At 42.2% G+C, this 26,082-nt stretch overlaps 1 protein-coding gene across 1 annotated transcript in view; it reads left to right on the forward strand.

Annotated features, from left to right (window-relative positions):
* Positions 1–26,082, forward strand: part of wipf2b (WAS/WASL interacting protein family, member 2b) — a 69,035-nt gene that overhangs the window by 18,788 nt on the left and 24,165 nt on the right. The window contains exon 2 of the mRNA XM_028818594.2: positions 18,960–19,101. Coding sequence (XP_028674427.1) covers positions 19,033–19,101 — 69 coding nt within the window. The 5' untranslated portion in view covers positions 18,960–19,032. The remainder of the gene's footprint in view (positions 1–18,959; positions 19,102–26,082) is intronic.

Genomic DNA, 26,082 nt, shown 5'->3' on the forward strand with positions numbered 1-26,082 from the left:
ATATAGAAAATAGAAATAGCTCTTTATGTATATAAAGCACTGGTCGTTCGCTCTTGTCAGCTCTCTTACTGAGAGGTTTTAGCACCATTTAGGCCCATCTGCTTAAACTGAAAGTTCATGTTTCTGGACCACACACTGGCATCATCAGAAAGTCAAAACTCGCTACATAACAGTTAGTCCTGCAGATCTTAGGCAGATAATGTCATTTTCTCGTCTTCTTACACAATATGGTAAATGTTGTCATTTTTTTGTCCTGGTGTAAAGAGGTGCTTTGTGCTGTGCTTCAGTTTAAGAAGACAAATTCATTTAAGTTGTGAGATGCACAGACCACCCCCAGCCTGCACACTGTGGACATTCCAGAATGTGGCATCCCACTTCCTTTGCATTAGCAGTAGTTTGGTGGTCCTTTTCATTTTTATTTTTATTTTTTTTTTATTTATTTTTTTTTATAAATGTCATTTAGCTTTACCTTTACAAAGTTGGTGGCCAGGTTTTCATGGAAGAGCAAAATTCACAAGTTCACTTCACAATGGGGTCCCGAAAACAATCTGCTGGAACGGCAAGAAAGTTGCTTTACTCACAGAGATCATGAAAACCTGTAAGAATTTGGGGGGGAAATGGGATAAGTACCTGATCTGTTAGGTCAGATTATTGCATGATGTTGCTAATATAAATAAGAGTATTATGAGTAGGATTTGTGTTTATTCAGTCTATTTGCATTTTGTTTTGTTTGGTTTTTTTACCTGCATTGTCTTATCGCTGTTTTTTGACAGTCTTGTTTTTTTTTGTTTTTTTTTTCTTTTATATTTTAAAAATGTTCCCCTTATCTGCAGCTGAACATGATTTTTTTTTCCTCCAAATGCTGGCCAAGTTGGTCACGTTGACGTCACTAAATGAGATAGACATCTATGGCGCTTTAGTTTTGAAAAATGTGTATCTTTACCGTCTTGAGGCATGTAAGCTGTTTTAGTGCACTGATAGTGCCTGCTTTTTAGTAGTTTTAATCTTTGTGTTTTTATTATTTTTATTTCATTGCACACACTTTTATTTTGGTGATGATGTTAACTACTTCTTTACAAGACTTTCACTTAATTCCATACATGTGACAGTATTGACTCTATAAACTTCAACATTTGTTTGAAAAAACAAAAGCTAGTTGCACTTTTACCGTATATGCAGAGTTTCAGGAGGGTTGACTGTCTGGGCCATTTAAAAATAAGATATGTTTCTCCAGGTAAGAAGTGATTTATTAATTACAGCAAGTTCATTTATTTAGCTAAAAGTGAAGTTGTCTCATTATCTCAACTTAAATGCTATCGAGGCAAGTTATTAGTTCGTGTATCTGTTTATGATATCGTGGTCAACAGTTAACATTGCAGCCATTATCGTTTATCACATAGATTTTCAGTCTGTAATGTCTCACCATGTAATTCTGTGCTTCTTTGTCTTGCAGCTCTAAAACAGTAACATAGTGCAGATATAAACATGGGGGGCGGGGGGTGCACTGCCTTGGCAGCCTTAGCAGAAAGCGAGGGACGGCTGGATATCTTGTGCTCAGTGGCTTGGGGACATCTGCAGACAGATTTAAGACTCTCGTGTCAGGGATGGTGACAGACTAGTAGTAGCTGAAGGGTTTTTTTTGTGCTGCCCCTTCCTTAATCAGTCGCACATTTCGGTTTTTCTATTTTAAACAGTCCACATTGCTAAAATGGCATTCTTTTTCAGGTGTTTCTCCATGTGATTTACGTGGCTGCTTGAGATTCCCACTTCAGTTCTAGTAATGTTAGTCAATATTGTTTTGTGATATTATAAAATCAGAGGTTCCCAACCTTTTTTTTTTTTTTGCCGGATGAAATATTTTTTTGCGCTGTACAGGGTGAGTCAAAATTATGTTAAAACTAATGGTACTGCTATTTATACAGTGGTGTGAAAAACTATTTCCCCCTTCCTGATTTCTTATTCTTTTGCATGTTTGTCACACAAAATGTTTCTGATCATCAAACACATTTAACCATTAGTCAAATATAACACAAGTAAACACAAAATGCAGTTTGTAAATGGTGGTTTTTATTATTTAGGGAGAAAAAAAAAATCCAAACCTACATGGCCCTGTGTGAAAAAGTAATTGCCCCCTGAACCTAATAACTGGTTGGGCCACCCTTAGCAGCAATAACTGCAATCAAGTGTTTGCGATAACTTGCAATGAGTCTTTTACAGCGCTCTGGAGGAATTTTGGCCCACTCATCTTTGCAAAATTGTTGTAATTCAGCTTTATTTGAGGGTTTTCTAGCATGAACCGCCTTTTTAAGGTCATGCCATAGCATCTCAATTGGATTCAGGTCAGGACTTTGACTAGGCCACTCCAAAGTCTTCATTTTGTTTTTCTTCAGCCATTCAGAGGTGGATTTGCTGGTGTGTTTTGGGTCATTGTCCTGTTGCAGCACCCAAGATCGCTTCAGCTTGAGTTGACAAACAGATGGCCGGACATTCTCCTTCAGGATTTTTTGGTAGACAGTAGAATTCATGGTTCCATCTATCACAGCAAGCCTTCCAGGTCCTGAAGCAGCAAAACAACCCCAGACCATCACACTACCACCACCATATTTTACTGTTGGTATGATGTTCTTTTTCTGAAATGCTGTGTTCCTTTTACGCCAGATGTAACGGGACATTTGCCTTCCAAAAAGTTCAACTTTTGACTCATCAGTCCACAAGGTATTTTCCCAAAAGTCTTGGCAATCATTGAGATGTTTCTTAGCAAAATTGAGACGAGCCCTAATGTTCTTTTTGCTTAACAGTGGTTTGCGTCTTGGAAATCTGCCATGCAGGCCGTTTTTGCCCAGTCTCTTTCTTATGGTGGAGTCGTGAACACTGACCTTAATTGAGGCAAGTGAGGCCTGCAGTTCTTTAGACGTTGTCCTGGGGTCTTTTGTGACCTCTCGGATGAGTCGTCTCTGCGCTCTTGGGGTAATTTTGGTCGGCCGGCCACTCCTGGGAAGGTTCACCACTGTTCCATGTTTTTGCCATTTGTGGATAATGGCTCTCAGTGTGGTTCGCTGGAGTCCCAAAGCTTTAGAAATGGCTTTATAACCTTTACCAGACTGATAGATCTCAATTACTTCTGTTCTCATTTGTTCCTGAATTTCTTTGGATCTTGGCATGATGTCTAGCTTTTGAGGTGCTTTTGGTCTACTTCTCTGTGTCAGGCAGCTCCTATTCAAGTGATTTCTTGATTGAAACAGGTGTGGCAGTAATCAGGCCTGGGGGTGGCTACGGAAATTGAACTCAGGTGTGATACACCACAGTTAGGTTATTTTTTAACAAGGGGGCAATTACTTTTTCACACAGGGCCATGTAGGTTTGGATTTTTTTTCTCCCTAAATAATAAACACCATCATTTAAAAACTGCATTTTGTGTTTACTTGTGTTATATTTGACTAATGGTTAAATGTGTTTGATGATCAGAAACATTTTGTGTGACAAACATGCAAAAGAATAAGGAATCAGGAAGGGGGCAAATAGTTTTTCACACCACTGTATACTTGTATACAACTTTTGTGCCACATACGGTTACATGTGTTGAAAATCATGGCAAACAGGTGGAGACATTCCTGTAAATCTTCTTGCACATATGAAGTATGTTTTGTGAATAAATGGTTTCCACCATTCAAATGTTAACATAATTTTGACTCACCCTGTATATCCACTTCAGATTGTAATGGAATCTAATCTTCTAACAACTTTAGGTAAATGACACAGCAAGCATTGTAACAAGTTTGTTTTCACAATGTACAATACTCCTGTTCCCTCTGTTTATATCATTCTTATTAACTCAAAACAAGCTCGAAAACATGCCGAGTGGCTTATTTACGCTTGTTTAGGCCTACCTGTTCCACAGGACACCTGTGTCCAATGAATCTTGGCACAGGCGTTGATCCTTGGAACAAATCTTTGCCAGATATACACTGTATAGTCAAAAGTATATGGGCACCCCTTCAAATTACTGTTACAGTCACACTATCAGATCAAACACATTGCCATGTCAATTACTGGACGAAGAGTGGCTCGTACTAAAGAGCTTAGTGACTTTAAATATGGCCCAGTTGTGGGGTTCCATCTTTGCCACAAGTCAGTAAATGAAATGCCAGATCTGCCCCAATCAGCTGTAAGGGCTATTATTGTGAAGTGGAAGCAACAAGGAGGAACAACAGCTCAGCCATGAAGTGGCAGACCACACAGATTCACAGACCGTGGCTTACAGTGCTGAAGCACATAGCATGTACCAGTCACATCTCCTCTGTGGCATCAACTTAAAAGTTAAAATCGGCACAGATTGTCTGAGAGAGATATGTCCTTTGCTTCAGCCTTTCAGTCATTTTAGTTTTGTTAAACAGAAGACTGTTGCAGTCACCCCATTCCTTATTTTTTTCATGCCAGTGTTGTAATCTCTCTGTAAATCCCTTGATTTTTGTCACACAAGTCCAGGCCATTTGTGTTGTGGCCCCACTTATTCATGTTAAACATATTCAGTTCTTCAGACATATCAGAGAGGTATGCAAGTTTACTTTTGCCTTTTGGATCCTTGAAGTCCACGGCCAAATTACAATTCTGATAAATTAAAACTTGGTCAGAAATGTGCTTGAAAACACAGTGTGTCCATGGTAGAGCCAAGAAACCACTTTGTGGAAGAGCAATCCTTTTAGCACGAATAGCTGGAAAAAGCAACCATTTCAAGGTTGTAGCTTAATGAACTTCATAATTTTAATGATGGAGAGCGGCACTTGCATCAGTAGAGCTGTGTACATATTTGAATTAAGTCCCTCTCTTTGAAAAACGTAATGCATTGACCTAATATTGTGTACCACTTGCCTTACATTAGAAATTAAATTCTTTTTTAGAGCTTGTCATTGCCTTAGCTACATCTGCACCAGTTCCCATACAATTTTCCCAAAGAATGATGTTTGATGTTCTGTGTCCATGTACGTTTTCAAGCATATCTGTCCCTGAACTGACCACAATAATCCTTACTCTGCCAGACATAACAAAATGAAGACTAAAAGATACAATACAATACATTACAATACAATTTATTTTTGTATAGCCCAAAATCACACAAGAAGTGCCGCAATGGGCTTTAACAGGCCCTGTCTCTTGACAGTCCCCCCCAGCCTTGACTCTCTAAGAAGACAAGGAAAAACTCCCAAAAAACCCTTGTAGGAAAACAATGGAAGAAACCTTGGAAAAGGCAGTTTAAAAAGAGACCCCTTTCCAGGTAGGTTGGGCGTGCAGTGGGTGTCGAAGGGGGTTGGTACAATACAATACAATACAATACACAGAACAGAACAAATCCTCAATACAGTATAAAAAATAAAAAATTTACAAGTATGGAGCAGAACTTAACAATAGATGATATCATCACATAATAGAAATTGGATTTGTTTAGAATCCTGGAGACCTCAGCCATCAAGCTGCGTCCCCCTATTGTCCATTCCACAGCTGAAACGGAGCTGGGCCAGCCAATCCGATGAAGGGACCGCTCTACCCCCACGATTCCTGCGATCCTCCATCAGGGATGACTTTACCTTAGGCAGGCAAAGCAACTTGGCAGGTGGGTCGTGGCACCAAGTGCCACATTTGAGTACCGAGAAGAGAAACAGAATAGGTGACGGCTAGTAACAAATTCTGACTATCATGTTACTTCTGTTTTAGTGCTAATGACTTACAACAGAGATGCAGTCTGCACAGTTAATCAGCAGCTCTAGTCAGGATATGCTAAGATGTGCTTAACTCTTCCCACGTGAACCAATTCATCAACTTGCAGCGCATACGATATTCCACTTCTCAGCCTGTCTACACCATATGGCCAAAAGTTTGTGGCACCTAACCATCACACCTATAGGAGCTTGTTGGACATCCCATTCCAAAACCATGGGCATTAATATTACATCCCTGTCCTATCCGCTCCCCCTTCCCTTTGTGGCAATAACAACCCACAGGCTTCTTGGGAAGGCTTTGCACAAGATTTTGGAATGCTTGGGAATTTGTGCCCATTCATCCAAAAGACCATTTAGGAGGTCAGGTACAGTTGTTGGACGAGAAGACCTTGGCTTGGAATTGGTGTTCCACTTCATCCCAGTGTTCAGTAGGGTTGAGGTCAGGGCTCTGTGCAGTTCTTCCATGTCTTTATGAACTTGGCTTTGTGCACAGGGGCACAGTCATTCTCGAACACAACAGGGCCGTCTCGAAACTGTTTACATGAAATTGTAAGTGCACAATTCTCTAAGACAGTGATTCTTAACCTTTTTTGAGTCACAGACCCCTTTAAGAATCTGATGAAAGCTGTGGACAACATTCACATAAACACAGCTTTGCATGCAATGAATATAATGTACTTTATTGAGATTTGATTGTCTCATGCATACAGTATATTACATGTATAAAGTATTATTAAACTTTAAAGTAAACAATCTAAAAACAACGCTCCTTTTTTTATGCAAAAAGTAATGGCCACTCATTATAATTATAAATACAATCATCTTGTGCAAATGAAAACAGACCTACTACTGCTACGTTTTCTACTACTGTTACTAAAACTACTGCTACCTTTACTCTACATCAACAGTACCAAGCTGTATGGTGAATATAAATGTTAATTTTTATGTGACCCTCACAGACCCCCCTGAAACCTATTTATGGACCCCCTATGGGTCCACGGACCTCAGGTTAAGAACCCGTGGTCTAAGATGTCTGCATGCTGTAGTATTAACAGCACCATTCACTGCAGTCAAGGGGCCAGACTCTGAAAAGAGCCCCAGACTGCTATCCCTACCTCACCAAACTGTACAGTAAGCACTGCCAGTATGAGTGTTGGAAGGCAGCGTACACTTGGCGTCCACCAAACCCAGATTCATCTATCAGACTGCCAGATGGCGAAACGTGAGGCATCACTTTACATTTCCACAGCTCCAGTGTGCCTTACACCACTCAAGACAAATCTTGGCTTTGCACCTGGTGATCTTAGGCTTATGATGCTGAAACCCTTTTCATGAAGCTCCCCACGCACAGTTCTTGTTGTGATGTCACTTTTAGAGGCAGTTTGGAGTTCTGTTGTGAGTTGATGCCACAGAGGAGATGTGACTGGTACATGCTATGTGCTTCAGCACTATAAGCCCCGCTCTGTAAATCTGTGTGGTCTGCCACTTCATGGCTGAGCTGTTGTTCCTCCTTGTCGCTTCCACTTCACAATAATAGCCCTTACAGTTGATTGGGGCAGATCTGGCTGGCATTTCATTTACTGGCTTGTGGCAAAGATGGAACCCCACGACTGGACCATATTTAAAGTCACTGAGCTCTTTAGTACGACCCATTTTAAATTACGTCCAGTAATTGACATGGCAATGCATTTGATTTGATGGTGTGACTGTAACACCTGAACTCAGTGATTTGGAGGGGTGTCTGCATACTTTGGCTCTATAGTGTATTAGCCATGCTTCCATGTCAAGTGACACTTTTGATATGTTCGTTCATAAGCCGTTCTTTCAGAAAGTGGTATTGTTCTGTACCTTTTTGCATCTGCTCTTCTTCAAATATAATTTCACGTATGTCCACTGCTGCAGGAATAAGCTAAGATTTACTATTTTACACAAACTTTGCAATGGGCAGAGACACTACATACAAGGCCTTCCAATTGCATTCAGAAACCATTGCTGTTTTAGTCATCAGTGTTTGCTGTTTTAAATTGGCTTGCTTTGCTTTGAAATATTCCACTGGCTTTGTGGCCAAGTTTGTAGGTTTTGTTTCCAAGTGTCTTTTCAAGTAAGCTGGTTTCTTACTTTCATTCCAGTTGCGTGTTTAGGCACAGATTTTGCCTTATCACTGTCAGCGCAGATGAATCCATCTATCCAACTTTTAAATTCGTATTATGCAGCTTTTCCAACTTTCATGCTTTTTACTGACTTGTGCCTAGTAATTTTCTTTTATTGACCTCAAATCTGTCCATTTTTGAGAAGCTATTTCAGGAGAATATATTTTTAACGATTTTTTTTTTTCCTGTAAAAGCAGCTCACATCGCCTGTCTCATTAGATGTTGTCACGTGCAGTGATATAAAATTATATAGACTAATTCTGTTAGCTAGTTCTTTTAGTGGTTTTTGTAGACAAATTCAAGGTAACATTCTACATTAGATTGATCTCTCTCTCTCTCTCTCTCAAATATATATCTTATCTATCTATCTATCATATAGTGCCTTCCATATCTGTCTCTCTGTATATGTCTATATCTATCTATCGATCAATAGATAGCTCGATATAGATCTACATATTGCTCTCTCTCTCTCATATATAATCGCACACACACACTAGCTGTCCCCCGTGGCTCTTCCCGCATAGTAGTGAAACAGGACAGACTTTAAAAATCAATAAACAACCAGGTATTGCTAGCTAAGCGGAGTCAAGGTCCGCTCCAAAACGTGGCCAGAGGTAGAGTGATTCGAAGGGAGGCTGGTCCGTGAGCAAAGATGGCCCCACCTGGCTACTGATGTCACACTTCCCTTTACCCTCGAGCTTCTCTCTCGGATTATCGTGAATAAATCGCTCCTGCAAGCGTACTGTAATACTTGGCACAATGAGAGAAGTCGCAAAATCAACTGGAGTATTCTAGCAAATTCTAGAAAAGAAACCCGTTCTAAATCCGTTAAGTAGTTCTCTTGTGAAAAGCAGACAAACATGCAGACATTATATATCTGCATATATCTTTGCTGTCATATATATATATATATATATATATATATATATATATATATATATATATATATATATATATATATTTCATATATATATATATTTCATATATAAAAAAATATGGTAGCAAAGTTCTCTGATTCAGTTTGCATATTCGTAGCTGGATATCCACAAAGGAAGAAAAAGAACCGCATAACTTAAAATTGTTTTTTTATTCCTAAGCCTTCAACTCCTATCAGGAGCCATCATCAGAGGAAATGATTAGACATACAGGAGTCTAAAACAATATGTAGCAAATGAGGAGAGGAGAGTAGGTGGAAGTGGCGGGGGGGGGTAGTGGAAGTGGTTAATGTGGTGGGGTTCGGAGGGTGTTGGTCCATCCATCCATTATCCAACCCGCTATAGCCTAACTACAAGGTCACGGGGTTCTGCTGGAGCCAATCCCGGCCAACATATGGTGCAAGGCAGGAAACAAACCCCGGGCAGGGCACCAGCCCACCATAGAGGGTGTTGGTCATATAGTCTTAATTATAATGTGCCTGTTCTTCTTTTCAAGCCTGCAGATGCTAGGTTAATATCCAAATGTCTGTTAATGATGTCTTCATTGGATAGCCACGATTCAGCCAGTTCTCTGGCACTGTTAGTATTAGCCTTGTATTTTACTTGCACTGAGTCCCATTTTAATCCCCCTACATTCACCCACCCTCCCATCCTCATTTGCTAAATATTGCCTTGGATTCCTGTATGTCTAATAATTTTCCTCTGATGATGATGATGATGAAGAAGCAGACCCAGTGACCTATTGATAATATTATTTTACCAATGCATTAATCCTGAACAGCTTACAGCATTTGAGATCCCATTGGTTTTTCATTTGGAGCACATACAGGTGAAGTGACTTGTTCATTGTCATCCAGTGTCAGTACCAGGATTTGAACCCACAACCTAAGGGCTTGAGGTGACTACACCACACTGTCAATAATAATAGCCCTGGGGGAGTTTGGTGGGCTACTACAAATACTGTATGCAGAAAAGTACTTAGTTACATAGTACTTCTGATACATCCAATAAACTGATGGCACTAAACGTATAACTAAAGTGTAAAAATTACAAAATTGTCCGGGTGAAGCCAGGTGACCCAACTAATGTAATGCATTTTACTTTCAAAATTATTGAAATGAATTTAATTTGAAATTAACATGTCTATCATAATCTCACCAACCCTCGTTTGGAAAGCCCTGCTTTAAATTTTAAGGCGCTGTTTGTTTTTTTATTCTTTTAAATTAAGACAAAAGATTGCATTAGCCCCATTCAAGTCAGTGAGGGACTGAACAGTAATGGACTTGTGTCCCTTCTGGTTTTTCTAAATGCCTGATGTCTTCTGTTGCTATGACAGGCTCTGCACGCCTGAGACTCTAAACTTGGGTTATGGTGGGATGGAGACAGTTGTGTCATAAATACTTGAAAATGAAATGATCCTTTTCAGGCAGGAATGTCTAAAGGGGAAAGAAACTCAGAAAACAATAGAAATCTGTGCATCAATTAGGGCTTGGATTTCAGCATGAGGTTACAAGAGTCCAGGTGCTCTTTGAAGACAAAAAAAGCTTTTGTTGTTTCCATATTTATTCCACTGTAGAGTTAATTCAGAAGTAAAAATACATGATTCATGTATGCTTGGGGAGCCATGTGACAAATGAACTGCGTTACAATCGTATTTAACTTTTCCTGAATTTGACTAAAGGAGTTAGAAAGCAAAAATAAATTTGTATTCATCCACTAAAAATTATGGGCATGGCTACAGTTGTCTGGCCAACACACCACTCATTTTCTAACTAGCTTACGCATTTCTGGGTGTCAGGGAGCAGATGCTTATTCCGGTTGCTCTGGGCTCGAGGCTGGAACCAACCTTGTAGGAGTAAGTGGAACACCTGGGGGGAGCCTCCAAAGGGGAAGTGCCAGGTGCAGTTGCAAGAATTGGACATGAAGGCGAGTTTCAAAACACGTGGTTGTCTCTGCACATGTGGCTAGTCTATTGTGTTGAGAAATGCGATGATCCATATTTTCATTCTCACAATAAAACGCAGTTTTTTAAGCCGATGACTGCATAACTGCTAGGTTGGGTGGGTGTCAAAGTTGATGACGATAGTTGCTGATGTTGTCACCGGAGCATTTCATATTACAGGTGCATCTCAATAAATTAGATTATCATCGAAAAGTTAATTTATTTCAGTTATTCAATTCAAAAAGTGAAACGTGTACACTATATAGATTCATTACACCCAGAGTGATATATTTCAAGCATTTACTTCTTTTCATTTTGCTGATTATGGCCTACAGGTAATGAAAACTCAAAATTCAGTATCTCAGAAAATTAGAATATTACATAAGACCAATAATAAAAAAAAAATCATTTTTAATACAGAAATGTTGGCGTACTGAAAAGTATGTCCATGTACGCACAAAATACTTGGTCAGGGCTCCTTTTGCATGAATTACTGCATCAGTGCGGCGTGGCATGGAGGCGATCAGCCTGTGGCACTGCTGAGGTGTTATGGAAGCCCAGGATGCTTTGATCGTGGCCTTCAGCTCGTCTGCATGGTTGGCTCTGCTGTCTCTCATCTTCGTCTTGACAGATTCTCTATGGGGTTTAGGTCAGGCGATTTTGCTGGCTGCTCTAGCACAGTGACACCATGGTCATTAAACCAGGTATTGGTACTTTTGGCAGTGTGGGCAGGTTTCAAGTCCTGCTGGTAAATTAAATCAGCATCTCCATAAAGCTTGTCAGCAGAGGGAAAGCATGAAGTGCTCTGAAATTTCCTGGTAGACAGCTGCGCTGACTTTGGACTTGATAAAACACAGTAGACCAACACTAGCAGTTGACATGGCTCCCCAGATCAACACTGACAGTGGAAACTTTGCACTGGACCTCAAGCAACTTGGATTCTGTGCCTCTCCGCTCTTCCTCCAGACTTTGGGACATGGTTTTCCAAATAAAATGCAAAATTGACTTTCATCTGAAAAAGAGAACTGTGGACCACTGAGCAACAGTCCCATCCGTTTTCTCCTTAGCCCAGGTAAGACGCTTCTGACGTTGTTTCTGGTTCAGGAATGGCCTGACACAAGGAATGCGGTGACAGTTGTAGCCCACATCCCGGATGCACACGTCTATGTATGGTGGCTCTTGAAGCACTGACTCCAGTTGCAGTCCACTCCTTGTGAATCTCCCCCAAATTCTTGAATGGGCTGTGCTTCACAATCCTCTCAAGGCTCCGGTTATCCCTGTTGCCTGTGCTGTCACATTTTCTCCTTCCACTCAACTTTCCATTAATATGCTTGGATACAGCACTCTGTGAACAGCCAGCTTCTTTAGCAGTGACCCCTTGTGGCTTCCTCTTCTCTCAATGACTGTCTTCTGGACAACTGTCAAGTCCGCAGTCTTCCAATGATTGTATGGCGTACTGATCCAGACAGAGACCATTTCAAGGCTCAGGACACCTTTGTAGGTATTTTGGGTTAATTAGCTGAGTGGAGTGGGACACCAGGAGTCTATAATATTGAACATTTTCACAATATTCTAATTTTCTTGAGATACTGAATTTTGAGGTTTCATTAGCTATAAGCCATAATCAGCAGTATGAAAAGAAATAAATGCTTGAAATATATCATTCTGTTTGTAGTGAATCTATATAAGTTTCACTTTTTGAATTGAATTACTGAAATAAATTAACTTTTCAATGATATTCTAATTTATTGAGATGCACCTGTACATGACTAGAAATCACAGGTTATGTTAAATTACATGACTGTGTGATGACTTTCCTGTAGAGTTTCACAAGCTCACCCCTTTTTCTGCGTCGTAATAATGTGCTTCCTGTCAGAGCTGGTGCCAATTCAAAGGCTTTACAGGTATGGCAAGTACTTTTTTACTTTCTGTCTTGGTATGTAATGCAACATCAGACCTATGAACCTCTCGTGTGTTTGTCAGGTTCAAAACACCTGCTTTTCTTATTACTCATAGCTGCATTCTGAGCACTCATTGTTTGTCGGCAGTCACCTGCACACAAGCCCACCCCTGTGACGCAAGTCATTAGGTGTAACCATTTTGAGTTTTGTCATGGTAAGTTGCAGACTGGTTGGACTGACTTGCTGGGAATGCCAAACTACACAACTGTAACTTGATGGTGTGCACTGCAGCTACCTCCAACTAAGATTATGTAAATGAAGTGTGTGACTGAAAATTGCTGGAAAAAGTTGTATAATGTGACGTCAACTTTAGTGTTTGAAGTCTTCCAGTGTGGCTCTGTGCAAACATTGGTATGAGCGGGGAGCTAACTTTATTTTTTTTTTTGTGGACTCTCATCACAATTTGAAGCCAGGAAAGAGCTGGCATTAGTTTTATTTTGGAACAATCCCCTAACAACTTTGCTTTATACTGGCAGACCATGAGAGGCATTTACATTCATTTAACAGATGCTTTTAGGTAAAGCTACTTACAAATCATATTTGTATGAAATGAAAAAGTGGGGTAACACTCCTTTCACCAAAATGTAAAGGCAGTGTAAAGAGTTAGGCAGAGCATTTGTTTATTTACTTGACACTGTTGCCAGATTTCCTTTTGTCAGTATTTGATAGGCTGTTTGTGAGGCAGGGCTCTCGAGTGCTAGTCCTGTGATTTAATTTATCACTCCATGGTGGACATCCTCTGAGAGGTGTCTTGTAGGTATACAGCAGTTGTTTCCATATGCCTGTAGTTCAGTGACCCTCACTGGTCCCAGCCTTTGTCTTACAGTGCCCAGCACTAGGCCTCTGCATTCACTAAGAGAGGAATATCCTGGCAGATTTCTTTTTGTTTAATTTAATAGATCCAATCAAACAGTAGTCTGGACTGCTTCAGAAACAAAGAAAATGAACAGAGGGTTGACTTTTTGTTTTATTTCAGTGGTTACACAGACCTTGCAGCATGTTGACATATTTTGCAATCGCTTCTAAATGAAGTACCAATTTCAAAAGCCCCATTTTTTGCTAAGGCAGTTCCTAAACACCTACTACTGACTTTTTTGTTTTTTTTTCCCCTTCCCTATTGTTTTAAGAAATAATGAGCCGAACAAAATGTTGAGGCAGAAGCAGGTAACAGCGAGAACTTTTCAATCTTTTCTAATTATAACACATTTCATGTTCCTTGACATTCTTTTAGCTGAAAGAGAACTTTTTTTTTAAATGTTATATGTAAAAGTAATTCTTCATATCCAGTAATAATTGAAACATCATGTACAAATGAGAAGCTAAAATTGACACTTTACCCTCTATTTAAAATAGCATCCAATATCTGAAAGATTTAACATTGAAGAGAAGCAAAGCATTTGAAAAATGATCAAATCGGCACCTTGACTATGACATTTGACAGCAGAATGATGCGTCAGCTGTTGGAGTATTGTCCATTTGTATTTTGCTTGTTCTAGTTTTTTCAATACATGCCATTCCCTGCAGCTCTGCTTGTGTAGTAGTGAAACAGGACAAACTTTAAAAATCAATAAACAAAACGGGTATCACTTGCTAAGCAGAGGCAAGTTATGCTCCAAAACACAGAGGTAGACCAACTCCCCACTCCTGATGTCATGCTTCTCCCTCCCCTCGACCCACAACCTTTGTCGCACGGATTAGTGCGAATATATCGCTCCTGCAAGCGAACTATGATTCTTAGCTTGATGATAGAAGTCGCAAAATCAACCGGAATGCTCAAGCAGATTCTAGAAAAAAAATCCAATCTAAATCTGTTAAGTAGTTCTCTTGTTCGCTGGCTAAGCGGATGTAAGATACGCCCACCAAGGCTGGCGTGTGAGTGAGGGCAGCCTGGGCCCGGTACGTCTCTATCAGATTTGTGCAAATAAATCGGTACCACAAAAAAACTGTGGTTGAACTACTGTGATAGTAGTGCAACAGGACAGACTTTAAAAATCAATAAACAAACAGGTATTGCTAGCTAAGCGGAGTCAAGGTCCGCTCCAAAACGTGGCCAGAGATAGAGTGATTCGAAGGGAGGCTGGTCCGTGAGCAAAGATGACCCCGCCTGGCTCCTGATGTCACGCTTCACTTTACCCTCGAGCTTCTCTCTCAGATTATCGTGAAAAAATTGCTTCTGCAAGCGTAATGTAATACTTGGCGCAATGAGAGAAGTCGCAGAATCAACCAGAATGTTCAAGCAAATTATAGAAAAAAACCTGATCTAAATCTGTTAAGTAGTTCTCTCATTCGCTAACTAAGCGGATAGAAGATACGCTCCAAGGCTGGCGCGTGAATAAGAAGGGCCCCGCCCCCTTTCCCTCGAACTGCAGCCTCTGTCTCTCTCGGATTCACGCAATTAAATCAGTACCACAAGCAAACTATGATACTTAGCATGATGAGAGAAGTCACAAAATCAAATGGAGTGTTCAAGCAAATTATAGAAAAAAGCCGATCTAAATCTGTTAAGTAGTTCTCTCGTGAAAAGCAGACAGACATACAGACAGGTAGACGTTGGATTTTATTCATTATATATATATATATATATATATCTATATATATATATATATATATATACACACACACACACACACACACACACACACACACACACACACACACACACACACACACACACAGGGTGTCCATAAAGTCAGTGTACAAAGAAACTTGAAACTCTAACATTTTTTATTGTTCTTGTTAATTTTCAACATGCCCACCATCATTACTAATACAAAGGGTAATACGATTCTGTAGTTCTCGGAAAACATTTTCAAGCTGATTTTCTTCACTAATACGTGGCTTATCATTGACAGAACTTGTTCCTTTAAATTTTTTTCATCCACTTGGGTATGGAATTCCTGTCTGGAGCTTCTTTCTGTACTGGGTTCTTAACCTCCTTTGGACAGCAGCAGTAGATTTTAGTTCAGCCAACCAAAGTACACAATTTACTTTCTCTTCTAGAGAAGCCATGGGTCAACAGTGATTCTGAAAAATAAGTAGTTTTTAAGTTAAATTTATAAAAATAAAATTTCTAAACACAAAAAAAAAAACTAGATACATCAAGCTTTCTAATCCTTTTTACGAATTCTTTCTATCACATATACTTACAAAGTTATGACTAGTTTAAATTGCACACGGACTTTATGGACACCATATATATATATATATATATATATATATATATATATATATATATATATATATGTATATATATATATATATATATATATATATATATATGTATAACAGTGGAACGTCAGGTCATGACCGTAATTCTTTCCAAAACTCAGGTCGCAACCCGATTTGGTTGTGACCCGAAGTAATTTCCCCCATAGGATTGTATGTAAATACAATTAATCTGTTCCGGACCGTTCGAGCTGTATGTAAATATACATACGCTCTCTGTCTCTCTCTTGCTCGTTCTCTCTCTCTCTCTCTCTCTCTCTCGCTCGCACTCTCTCTCGCGCTGTCCCTCTCGCTCGCTGCACAGGGAGAGACTGAAATCATTGGCGCATACGAACCGGAAGGGAAACTGGCTTGTTCGTCACCCGAGTGTATGGTCGTGAACAGATGCAAAATTTTGGCGAACTTTTTGGTCATAACCCGATTTGTACGTGGTCCGAGACGTTCGTGACCCAAGGTTCCACTGTATCAGCAGAGCTTGCCGGTGTTGCCTGTATTGCAGGTTGGCGTGTGATTGTTTTGTATGTGGTACTGCATTGATGCGCCGCTTTTGTGCGTTCAGCACAGCATTAGAGTGAACTTTGTCACCCCTTTTTAGTCAAAATGCTGTCAAGTCCAAGCCTGGTTTAGCATACTTTATTTTCGCTGAGGATGCCTGTTCAACTTCCAGATGTCAGAAGGATTTGACATGTAGTTTAAATATTTCTTTCGATTTAAGTGTTTCTGTGGGCATTGCAGTGGGGCAAGGCAGTGAAATTTCCAGCACAAGTTGAAAGTAATACAATTTAAAATGATTAGTTTATGCATTTAATAAAAATTCATCCAAAAAATGATTAATTATTTAATTGTTACCATCTCCCCCGCTTATTCTTTGAGAGCTTACTGCCCAGAGGAACTTGTTCTGTCATTACATACTGCCAGTAAGCAAATTTGTGACCATCTCCCAGGCTGCCGTCATTACATTTAACACACTGATAAAGTTCATCCTACAACATTCCTTTAGTTTAAGGGTGAATTCTCCACTTGAGGACATCAGTGGAAATTCAGGGGAAGTGCATTTAAAACTGAAACCAGATAGCACTGCTTCATACAAAGAGTTGTGGTACCCTGGAACAAGCAACCAAGAAATGGGGTTGAAGGTGAAACCTTGACCACCTTTAAAAAGAATCTGGAGGAGATATTGGGAAATTTTGGCTAATAGCTAAACAAAATGAGTTTGATGGGCTGAGCGTTCTCCTCGTTTGTCAAATTTCTTATGTTCTTATATGTTCTATGTGCCCCTCGGGTGCTATTCGTGATGACTTACTGGCCTGATGATCCATTTATTTATAGGGGCTGTCATCTTTTTTTGTTCACCAGGTCAGGCCTTGCTTCCAAAAAAGTCAAAAGAGCAGCCCTGATTTTTCGTGTCTCTCTGCACTCTGCTTAATGCAAAAGCAGCCAAGCTCAGAATGTGTCATAGGTGACCCTCCATCTAATGGTGTCTCCCTCGGCCCACTTCATCACATTTTATATGTAGATACCTCTCCTGTGCAGTGGAAAATGAATGCAGTCAGTCACTAAGCTACACCTGGATGAATAGTATCAGAGCAATTTCAGTATGATGTTTTCGTTGTGATAGGCAACTGTAGCAAATATGTTTTGTTTTCTATCTTTATTGATCCAGTAGAGTCACTTGGTCAAAGTCCAGCAGTCGTGTGGGTCCCTTATCACACAGTGGTCAAGTTGGATTTCGTGAAAACAAATAAAAGAAGCAGGCTCTATTTTCTTCCACATGGCTACCCCTTCGTGTACAGGGATGATATATACTGAAGTTTGCCAAAGTTTCTGTCCTCTAATCACCTTTTTTTTTTTTTTTTTTTAAAAAGCAAAATTTGTTTTATTGCTTTGTGACTTGCTTCTCACCAATGTGTTTTAAACTGTACCCCCCCCTTTACTGTATATGTGCGGCTTGCAATCATGGTTGCCAGATTTCCAAAATTAGATCTGGGAAGCCACCATTTTGAGGAACCAAACAACAAATAGATATTTTGAATTGAATTATAATTATAGATATATAAACATGTTTAATCTTAACATTAAGTATATGTAAATATGTACAAAATGTCTTCATCAGTATCACTTCACTTTCAAAATTAATTACATACAAAGCACAAGCAGCCTTGATGAGCACGAGAAATGTATGACGACATGAACACATACGATTCAAACACTCAGATTCAGCTGACAGTTACAAATTTTATTCATAAAAGGTGGTATGCCAGGCTGTCTACAAAAATTTAGCGAGCCTCTTTTTCTAGATATTCAATATAAAAATGAAGATTTTTTTTTTTCTACATATAATTTTTGTTCAGTCTGGGTTTTCAGAGGCAATGCAGGACTCTGGATTTGTCTGAACTCTGGACATTCCCTCTCAATTCGGGACATCTAGCAACCCTGCTTGGAATGTTAACTGGGTTTGCACATTATTATTGCCATAGCCTTGGGTGATAACACAACTGGGATGACCTTGTAATTGGCAAATAACCTCTTAAAATGCGGAAGCTGACATAAAAGAGCAGAGAGAGGGAAAAAAATGGGAATATCTGCCATGTTTGGGCTTGCAGGTTTTCTTGTCTTGTTAGATATGAATGTTTGAGATATTTATCACTTTAATTAAAGATGATGCATTGAAAGTAATCTGTTACAATGTGTGATGCATGTTACGATGCCAGTACAACATGGCAAAAATAAAAATCTGTTGCAGTAGAAGTGTGATTGTTTTATACAGCGGCTCACTGTGAAGCCACAAGTGGTGTCTGTAGACTGTTGCCTTTGATGTTCGGCTCTCCTCACTTACTGCGTGGTTGCTTTTCCTGTAACATTTTTTGCCTGCCTCTGCCTCCAAGGCATACTAAGAGAATCTTAGGAAAGCTGTCCATAGTTGTCATCTGTGTGTGCGTCTGCCCATCTACCTGCAGTTTGGACTTTAGGTGATCTTTCTGGGTTTCATGTATGAATACTTACTTTTATTTTGTTTTTGTTTTTTTTGTAAGGTTTATGAGTGGCGGCATCCGGGCACACAGCTTAAGCAAAGACTGAAGCAGCCGGTGATTGGAGTGGGACAGGATGCCCATTCCTCCTCCCCCACCTCCACCGGCCCCTGCTGGACCTCCCCCACCCCCCACATTTAGTCAGGTGAGCGTTTTTTATGAATTAACGGTTGCTTTTAAACGGCTCTTCATTCCACAGCAAGTGTATTTGTCGTTAATGGCTTCTGATACTGTATGTGTGTATGTATACCACTGAGTGGTTTATTTATATAAAACTTAGTGTTCTGTGTGTCTCTGTTTCTTTCTCTTTCTTTTTCTTTCTCTTTTTTCTTTCTCGTTTTCTTTCTTTCTCTTTTTCTTATATAACCTTGTTGAAAATGCAACAATGGAATTTGATTTGCGTTACATTGAATTCCTTTTCTATCTCTGAAACTCCTCATTTGCTATATTTCCTATCATTTTTTTTTATTTAAAACCTGGTAAACTTGACTTGTCAACTATTTTTCTATATACTTCAAACAAAATCCATCATTCTCTTTCACGTCTTCCTTGAAGAGAAATTACTCCACCATCTTTCTTTTCATTCACTCACTGGCTGCACTCCACTTTTAATAATAATAATATTTTTTTTACATTTTTATAGTGAGAACTCAGGTTTTCCAATGTTGTCATTTCTCCTAGTGTTTGTATATAAACACAGGGAACTCCAGGTTCTGTATGACATCTTGCCTGAAGACGCCCCCGAGTTGCCTTGAAAGCTCGCATATCGTAATCTTTTTAGTTTGCCCATAAAAGGCGTCATTTTGCTTGACTTCTCACTACATCCATAATGGCTAACGGGGTACAACACCCTAGTATTATATTTCTATATAAAGCACTTTTCCTAGTGAGTGGGGAGCCACTTCAACTACCACTAATGTGTAGCATCCACCTGCTTTTTGCGGTGGCAGCCATTTTTGCACCACTGTGCTCACCACAAATGAGCTATTAGTTGGTGAAGTGGTGAGAGAGAGACCCAGCTAGAGACAGGAGATGATTAAGCAACCAGAAGGACTAGGCCATGGAGGGCAGGACATCGGGATATACCCTACTCTTTACGAAGGATGCATAGATTGACCTTTTATGACCACAGAGAATCAGAACCTCATTATTAGGTCTCATCCAAAGAACATTGACATTCTTGCAGCACGGTGTCCTCGTCACTGCACTGGGGCATTGGGATCCACACACAGACCAGGAGGGTAAGTTCCCCCTACTGGCTTCACCAAGACCTTCTTCCAGCAGCAACCCAAACTTTTCCTGGTTGGTCTCCCATGCAAGTAGTGGCCGGGCCCTAACATGCTTAGATTCAGGTGGATGACCTCTTCTGAAGTGCATGTGGTTTTGGTTGACATCTTAATATTCTCGTACACTGCAGTCGTCTTTCACCTTCTTACTTACACTCCTGTATGGCACTTTTACTCTCCATGGCATTTCAGTTCCTTATTTGCACTTCAAACCTTCTATGATGAATGAAAACTTTGGACGCCGTTTTCCCTTGCCCGGACGCGGGTCACCGGGGCCCCACTCTGGAGCCAGGCCTGGAGGTGGGGCTCGATGGCGAGCGCCTGGTGGCCGGGCCTGCACCCATGGGGCTCGGCCGGGCACAGCCCGAAGAGGCAACGTGGGTCCCCCTTCCCATGGGCTCACCACCTATGGGAGGGGCCAAGGAGGTCGGGTGCAGTGTGAGTTGGGTGGTGGCCGAAGGCGGGGACCTTGGCGGTCCGATCCTCGGCTACAGAAGCTGGCTCTTGGGACGTGGAATGTCACCTCTCTGAAGGGGAAGGAGCCTGAGCTAGTGTGCGAAGTTGAGAGGTTCCGGCTAGATATAGTCGGACTCACCTCGACGCACAGCTTGGACTCTGGAACCAATCTCCTTGAGAGGGGCTGGACTCTGTACCACTCTGGAGTTGCCCCCGGTGAGAGGCGCCGAGCGGGTGTGGGTATACTTATTGCCCCCCGACTTGGAGCCTGTACATTGGGGTTTACCCCGGTGGACGAGAGGGTAGCCTCCCTTCGCCTTCGGGTGGGGGGACGGGTCCTAACTGTTGTTTGTGCGTATGCACCGAACAGCAGTTCGGAGTACCCACCCTTTTTGGAGTCCCTGGAGGGGGTGCTAGAGGGCATACCTTCTGGGGACTCCCTCATTCTGCTGGGAGACTTCAATGCTCACGTGGGCAATGACAGTGAGACCTGGAAGGGCGTGATTGGGAGGAATGGCCCCCCCGATCTAAACCCGAGCGGTGTTTTGTTATTGGACTTCTGTGCTCGTCACGGATTGTCCATAACGAACACCATGTTCAAGCATAGGGGTGTTCATATGTGCACTTGGCACCAGGACACCCTAGGCCTGAGTTCGATGATCGACTTTGTGGTCGTGTCGTCGGACTTGCGGCCACATGTCTTGGACACTCGGGTGAAGAGAGGGGTGGAGCTGTCAACTGATCACCACCTGGTGGTGAGTTGGCTTCGATGGTGGGGGAGGATGCCGGTCAGGCGTGGTAGGCCCAAACGTGTTGTGAGGGTCTGCTGGGAACGTCTGGCAGAGCCCCCTGTCAGAAGTAGCTTCAACTCCCACCTCCGGCAGAACTTCGACCATGTCCCGAGGGAGGTGGGGGACATCGAGTCCGAATGGGCCATGTTCCGTGCCTCTATTATTGAGGCGGCTGACCGGAGCTGTGGCCGTAAGGTGGTCGGTGCCTGTCGTGGCGGCAATCCCCGAACCCATTGGTGGACACCGGTGGTGAAGGATGCCGTCAAGCTGAAGAAGGAGTCCTACAGGACCCTTTTGTCCTGTGGGACCCTGGAGGCAGCTGATAGGTACCGGCAGGCCAAGCGGAATGCGGCTTTGGTGGTTGCTGAGGCAAAAACTCGGGCGTGGGAGGAGTTTGGGGAGGCCATGGAGAATGACTTTCGGACGGCTTCGAGGAGATTCTGGTCCACCATCCGGCGTCTCAGGAAGGGGAAGCAGTGCAGTGTCAACACTGTATATGGTGGGGATGGTGCGCTGCTGACCTCGACTCGGGACGTTGTGGGTCGGTGGGGGGAGTACTTCGAAGACCTCCTCAATCCCATTAACATGCCTTCCAATGAGGAAGCAGAGCCTGGGGACTCAGAGGTGGGCTCCCCCATCTCTGGGACTGAGGTCACCGAGGTGGTCAAAAAACTCCTTGGTGGCAGGGCCCCGGGGGTGGATGAGATACGCCCGGAGTTCCTCAAGGCTCTGGATGTTGTAGGACTGTCTTGGTTGACACGCCTCTGCAACATCGCATGGACATCAGGGACAGTGCCTCTGGATTGGCAGACTGGGGTGGTGGTCCCCCTCTTTAAGAAGGGGGACCGGAGGGTGTGTTCCAACTACAGAGGGATCACACTCCTCAGCCTCCCTGGAAAAGTTTATTCAGGGGTCCTGGAGAGGAGGGTCCGTCGGATAGTCGAGCCTCGGATTCAGGAGGAACAGTGTGGTTTTCGTCCTGGTCGCGGAACAGTGGACCAGCTCTATACCCTTAGCAGGGTCCTGGAGGGTGCATGGGAGTTTGCCCAACCAGTCTACATGTGTTTTGTGGACTTGGAAAAGGCATTCGACCGTGTCCCTCGGGGAATCCTGTGGGGGTACTCCGAGAGTATGGGGTACCGGCCCCCCTGATAAGGGCTGTTCGGTCCCTGTACGATCGGTGCCAGAGCTTGGTCCGCATTGCCGGCAGTAAGTCGAACCCGTTTCCAGTGAGAGTTGGACTCCGCCAGGGCTGCCCTTTGTCACCGATTCTGTTCATAACTTTTATGGACAGAATTTCTAGGCGCAGCCAGGGCGTTGAGGGGGTCCGGTTTGGTGGGCTCAGGATTGGGTCACTGCTTTTTGCAGATGATGTTGTCCTGTTTGCTTCATCAGGCCGTGATCTTCAGCTCTCTCTGGATCGGTTCGCAGCCGAGTGTGAAGCGGCTGGAATGAGAATCAGCACCTCCAAATCCGAGACCATGGTCCTCAGCCGGAAAAGGGTGGAGTGCCCTCTCAGGGTTGGTAGCGAGATCCTGCTTCAAGTGGAGGAGTTCAAGTATCTCGGGATCTTGTTCACGAGTGAGGGAAGAATGGAGCGTGAGATCGACAGGCGGATCGGTGCGGCATCCGCAGTAATGCGGGCGCTGCATCGGTCTGTCGTGGTGAAAAAGGAGCTGAGCCGCAAGGCGAAGCTCTCAATTTACCAGTCAATCTATGTTCCTACCCTCACCTATGGTCATGAACTATGGGTAGTGACCGAAAGAACGAGATCGCGAATACAAGCGGCTGAAATGAGTTTCCTCCGCAGGGTGTCTGGGCTTTCCCTTAAAGATAGGGTGAGAAGCTCAGTCATCCGGGAGGGGCTCAGAGTAGAGCCGCTGCTCCTCCGCATCGAGAGGAGTCAGATGAGGTGGCTCGGGCATCTGATCAGGATGCCTCCTGGACGCCTCCCTGGTGAGGTGTTCCGGGCACGTCCAACCGGGAGGAGGCCCCGGGGAAGACCCAGGACACGCTGGAGGGACTATGTCTCTCGACTGGCCTGGGAACGCCTTGGGATTCTCCCGGAAGAGCTAGAAGAAGTGGCCGGGGAGAGGGAAGTCTGGGCATCTCTGCTCAAGCTGCTGCCCCCGCGACCCGACCTCGGATAAGCGGGAGACAATGGATGGATGGATGGATTTGCACTCATAAGCTTCATTGCTCATCCACTTCTGTTCATTTTAATCGGCTTTACTCCTCTTCCACCACTTTGTTTCTGCTCATAAGTGACACGTACCTACCACGTATCTCTTTATGCTAGTAAACAGCACTCATTTTCTTCCTGTTTCCTTTTACTCTCAAGCTGCACTGCTACTGCTTCATGCTTACATTCAGGTGAGCCTGCACCCCTTGTCCACCTCTGTTAACGTTCATAAACTGCATTCCTCTTCCACCCTTCTCTCTGTCTATGGTCTGAAATCTTTTGTCCACATTTGCTTACAATAAGGTGTGCTGCACTCGGCCTCCCATTTCTGGCTAATCTGATAAGTGCTAATTGATCTATACAAGTCGATTTGCACGGGTGTAAACTGCAGTCCTCTTCCTCCTGCTTGGTTACACCTGACTTCCTTGTAGTTACTCTTAGCCATGTCCATTCTTATTCATACCATTGTTGCTCCAAGAATTTACAAAGCTATTTGTTTTAAATTTCAAGGATGCATATTCTGAGATGCCTGGAGGATTGGTACATGCGTACGGTTACCAGATGTCCGGCAAAAGGAGGACATGTCCTCTGTCTGGCAGGCATTGCCTAAATAGGTGAAAATGTCTGGCTTGCATCAATCACTGCCTTAACTGTGTTATTGGCTGAAATCGCACGCTATCATCTCTTATGTTTTACATAAATCATCTGTTTTATTGAAAACAAAACGTGGCTACACGCCTACACCCACTTCGCCATTTTGCGTTGTCTGTACTTATTACACGAATATGCAGTAAGTAGTCTTTTATCTAAAAATGTCGTCCTGTAATAACACTAACAAGTGGAAATGCAAATTCTCGGACCACATGAAAACGAAGTGTCCGTGATTGGTGAAGGACACACCAAAAATGAAGGAAAGTGTTTGGTTTGTGATTCTGACATGTCCGTTGCAAACAAGGGTACCACTGATTTAGAACGACATTACCAGTGAAAAAACACAGAAACATGGCATACTTTCAAAATTGTGCAAATAAAGCCAGCTAACTCAGAGCTGCTTAACATCTGCTAATTTTTTCTTTTGTATTCCTGAACACAATGCCAGCATTGAAAGAGCATTTTCCTTGATCAATGCACAGTGGACAAAAGAAAGAAATAGACGGTCTGTTGACTCTGTCAGAGGAATTCTTCTTACAAAGTACAATTTTAAGAATGTCTCTTGTCCGGAGTTCCATGCTTATGTGGTCGGGAACGATGAACTGCTGCAAAAAGTTGCCTCGGCTGAAAAATATGAAACGGCATAGTTTTTTAGCATAACATTTAATTTTGATGACTCATTTTGTGACCTGTCAAATTGCCGTATATACTCGCGTGTAAGTTGGGTCTTGAAACCCGAAAAATCGATCATGAAATCAGACCCCGACTTATACGCCGTTCAAATAAAATGTATGTCTTTTATTTATTTATTTATTTACATCTTCTTGCCTCCTGCAGTCTCACACCAGTTTCTCAGACGCATCGAATTTTGTTGCAGCAGTGCAGTTACCAATTTCTTTCGCTACTTCAACGATGTTTAATTTAAAACCAGCTTCATATTTTCTTCTGATCGAACGCTCCATCGTAGATAAGGGATGCTCTTACAAAAAAGGTGTATGAGGGTGTGAGATACCAAAAACACAAATCGGTGCAAACGTCACTTCGGAATAGTGCGGGTATTACCGTGTGGTCACATGGGCACAATGCATAGCAAAAAGAAGGCCGTGTGCGCCGTGGTTACTCTCTCAGGTGGACGTTAGCATATCATAATCTTTTGGACCAATAGCATGAGTTTTCCGCATTTGACTTATTTGACAGACATTATAAAATACCAGAAATTATACGGTAAAATCAAGTCCCGACTTATCTGCGGGAGAACTTATCCGCGAGTATATACGGTAGTTGTTTTTAAAGTTTTCATTGTAACACACGGCTCACACTGTGTTTCGTGAAATAGAACGAGACATGTTCTCCTTTGTCCACCTTTATGACTTTCGGTGTCCTCCTTTGGGTTCGCAGGTATCTGGTAACCCTATACATGTGTCAAAAGAATGTTTACTTTAAAAGGGAATGAGATTAACATCTGGATAATAGTTATAACTAGAAGACCCTGCTGTCCAGGACTGTTTCTTGACTTGCCTCCAATACTGTCAGAGTGGGCTTACGCCACCCATGATTTTAAATTGCATTCAGCAGGTTTAGTGCTGTTATGTTGTTTGAGAATGCAACAAAGAGCGATTGTCAGTTTTCTGACAGGTTTTTCCACACAATTTTATTTTTTGAGGGTGACAGATTAATTCTGGCAGCATTATTTTATTTGTTAATGGATGGGTTTCTGTATTTTCAAGTAATGCAGAATTGCTTTTAGGTGAATTCTTGGC

The sequence above is a fragment of the Erpetoichthys calabaricus genome, chromosome 14 (genome assembly GCF_900747795.2).
Source record: "Erpetoichthys calabaricus chromosome 14, fErpCal1.3, whole genome shotgun sequence".
NCBI classification, from domain to species: Eukaryota; Metazoa; Chordata; class Cladistia; order Polypteriformes; family Polypteridae; genus Erpetoichthys; species Erpetoichthys calabaricus.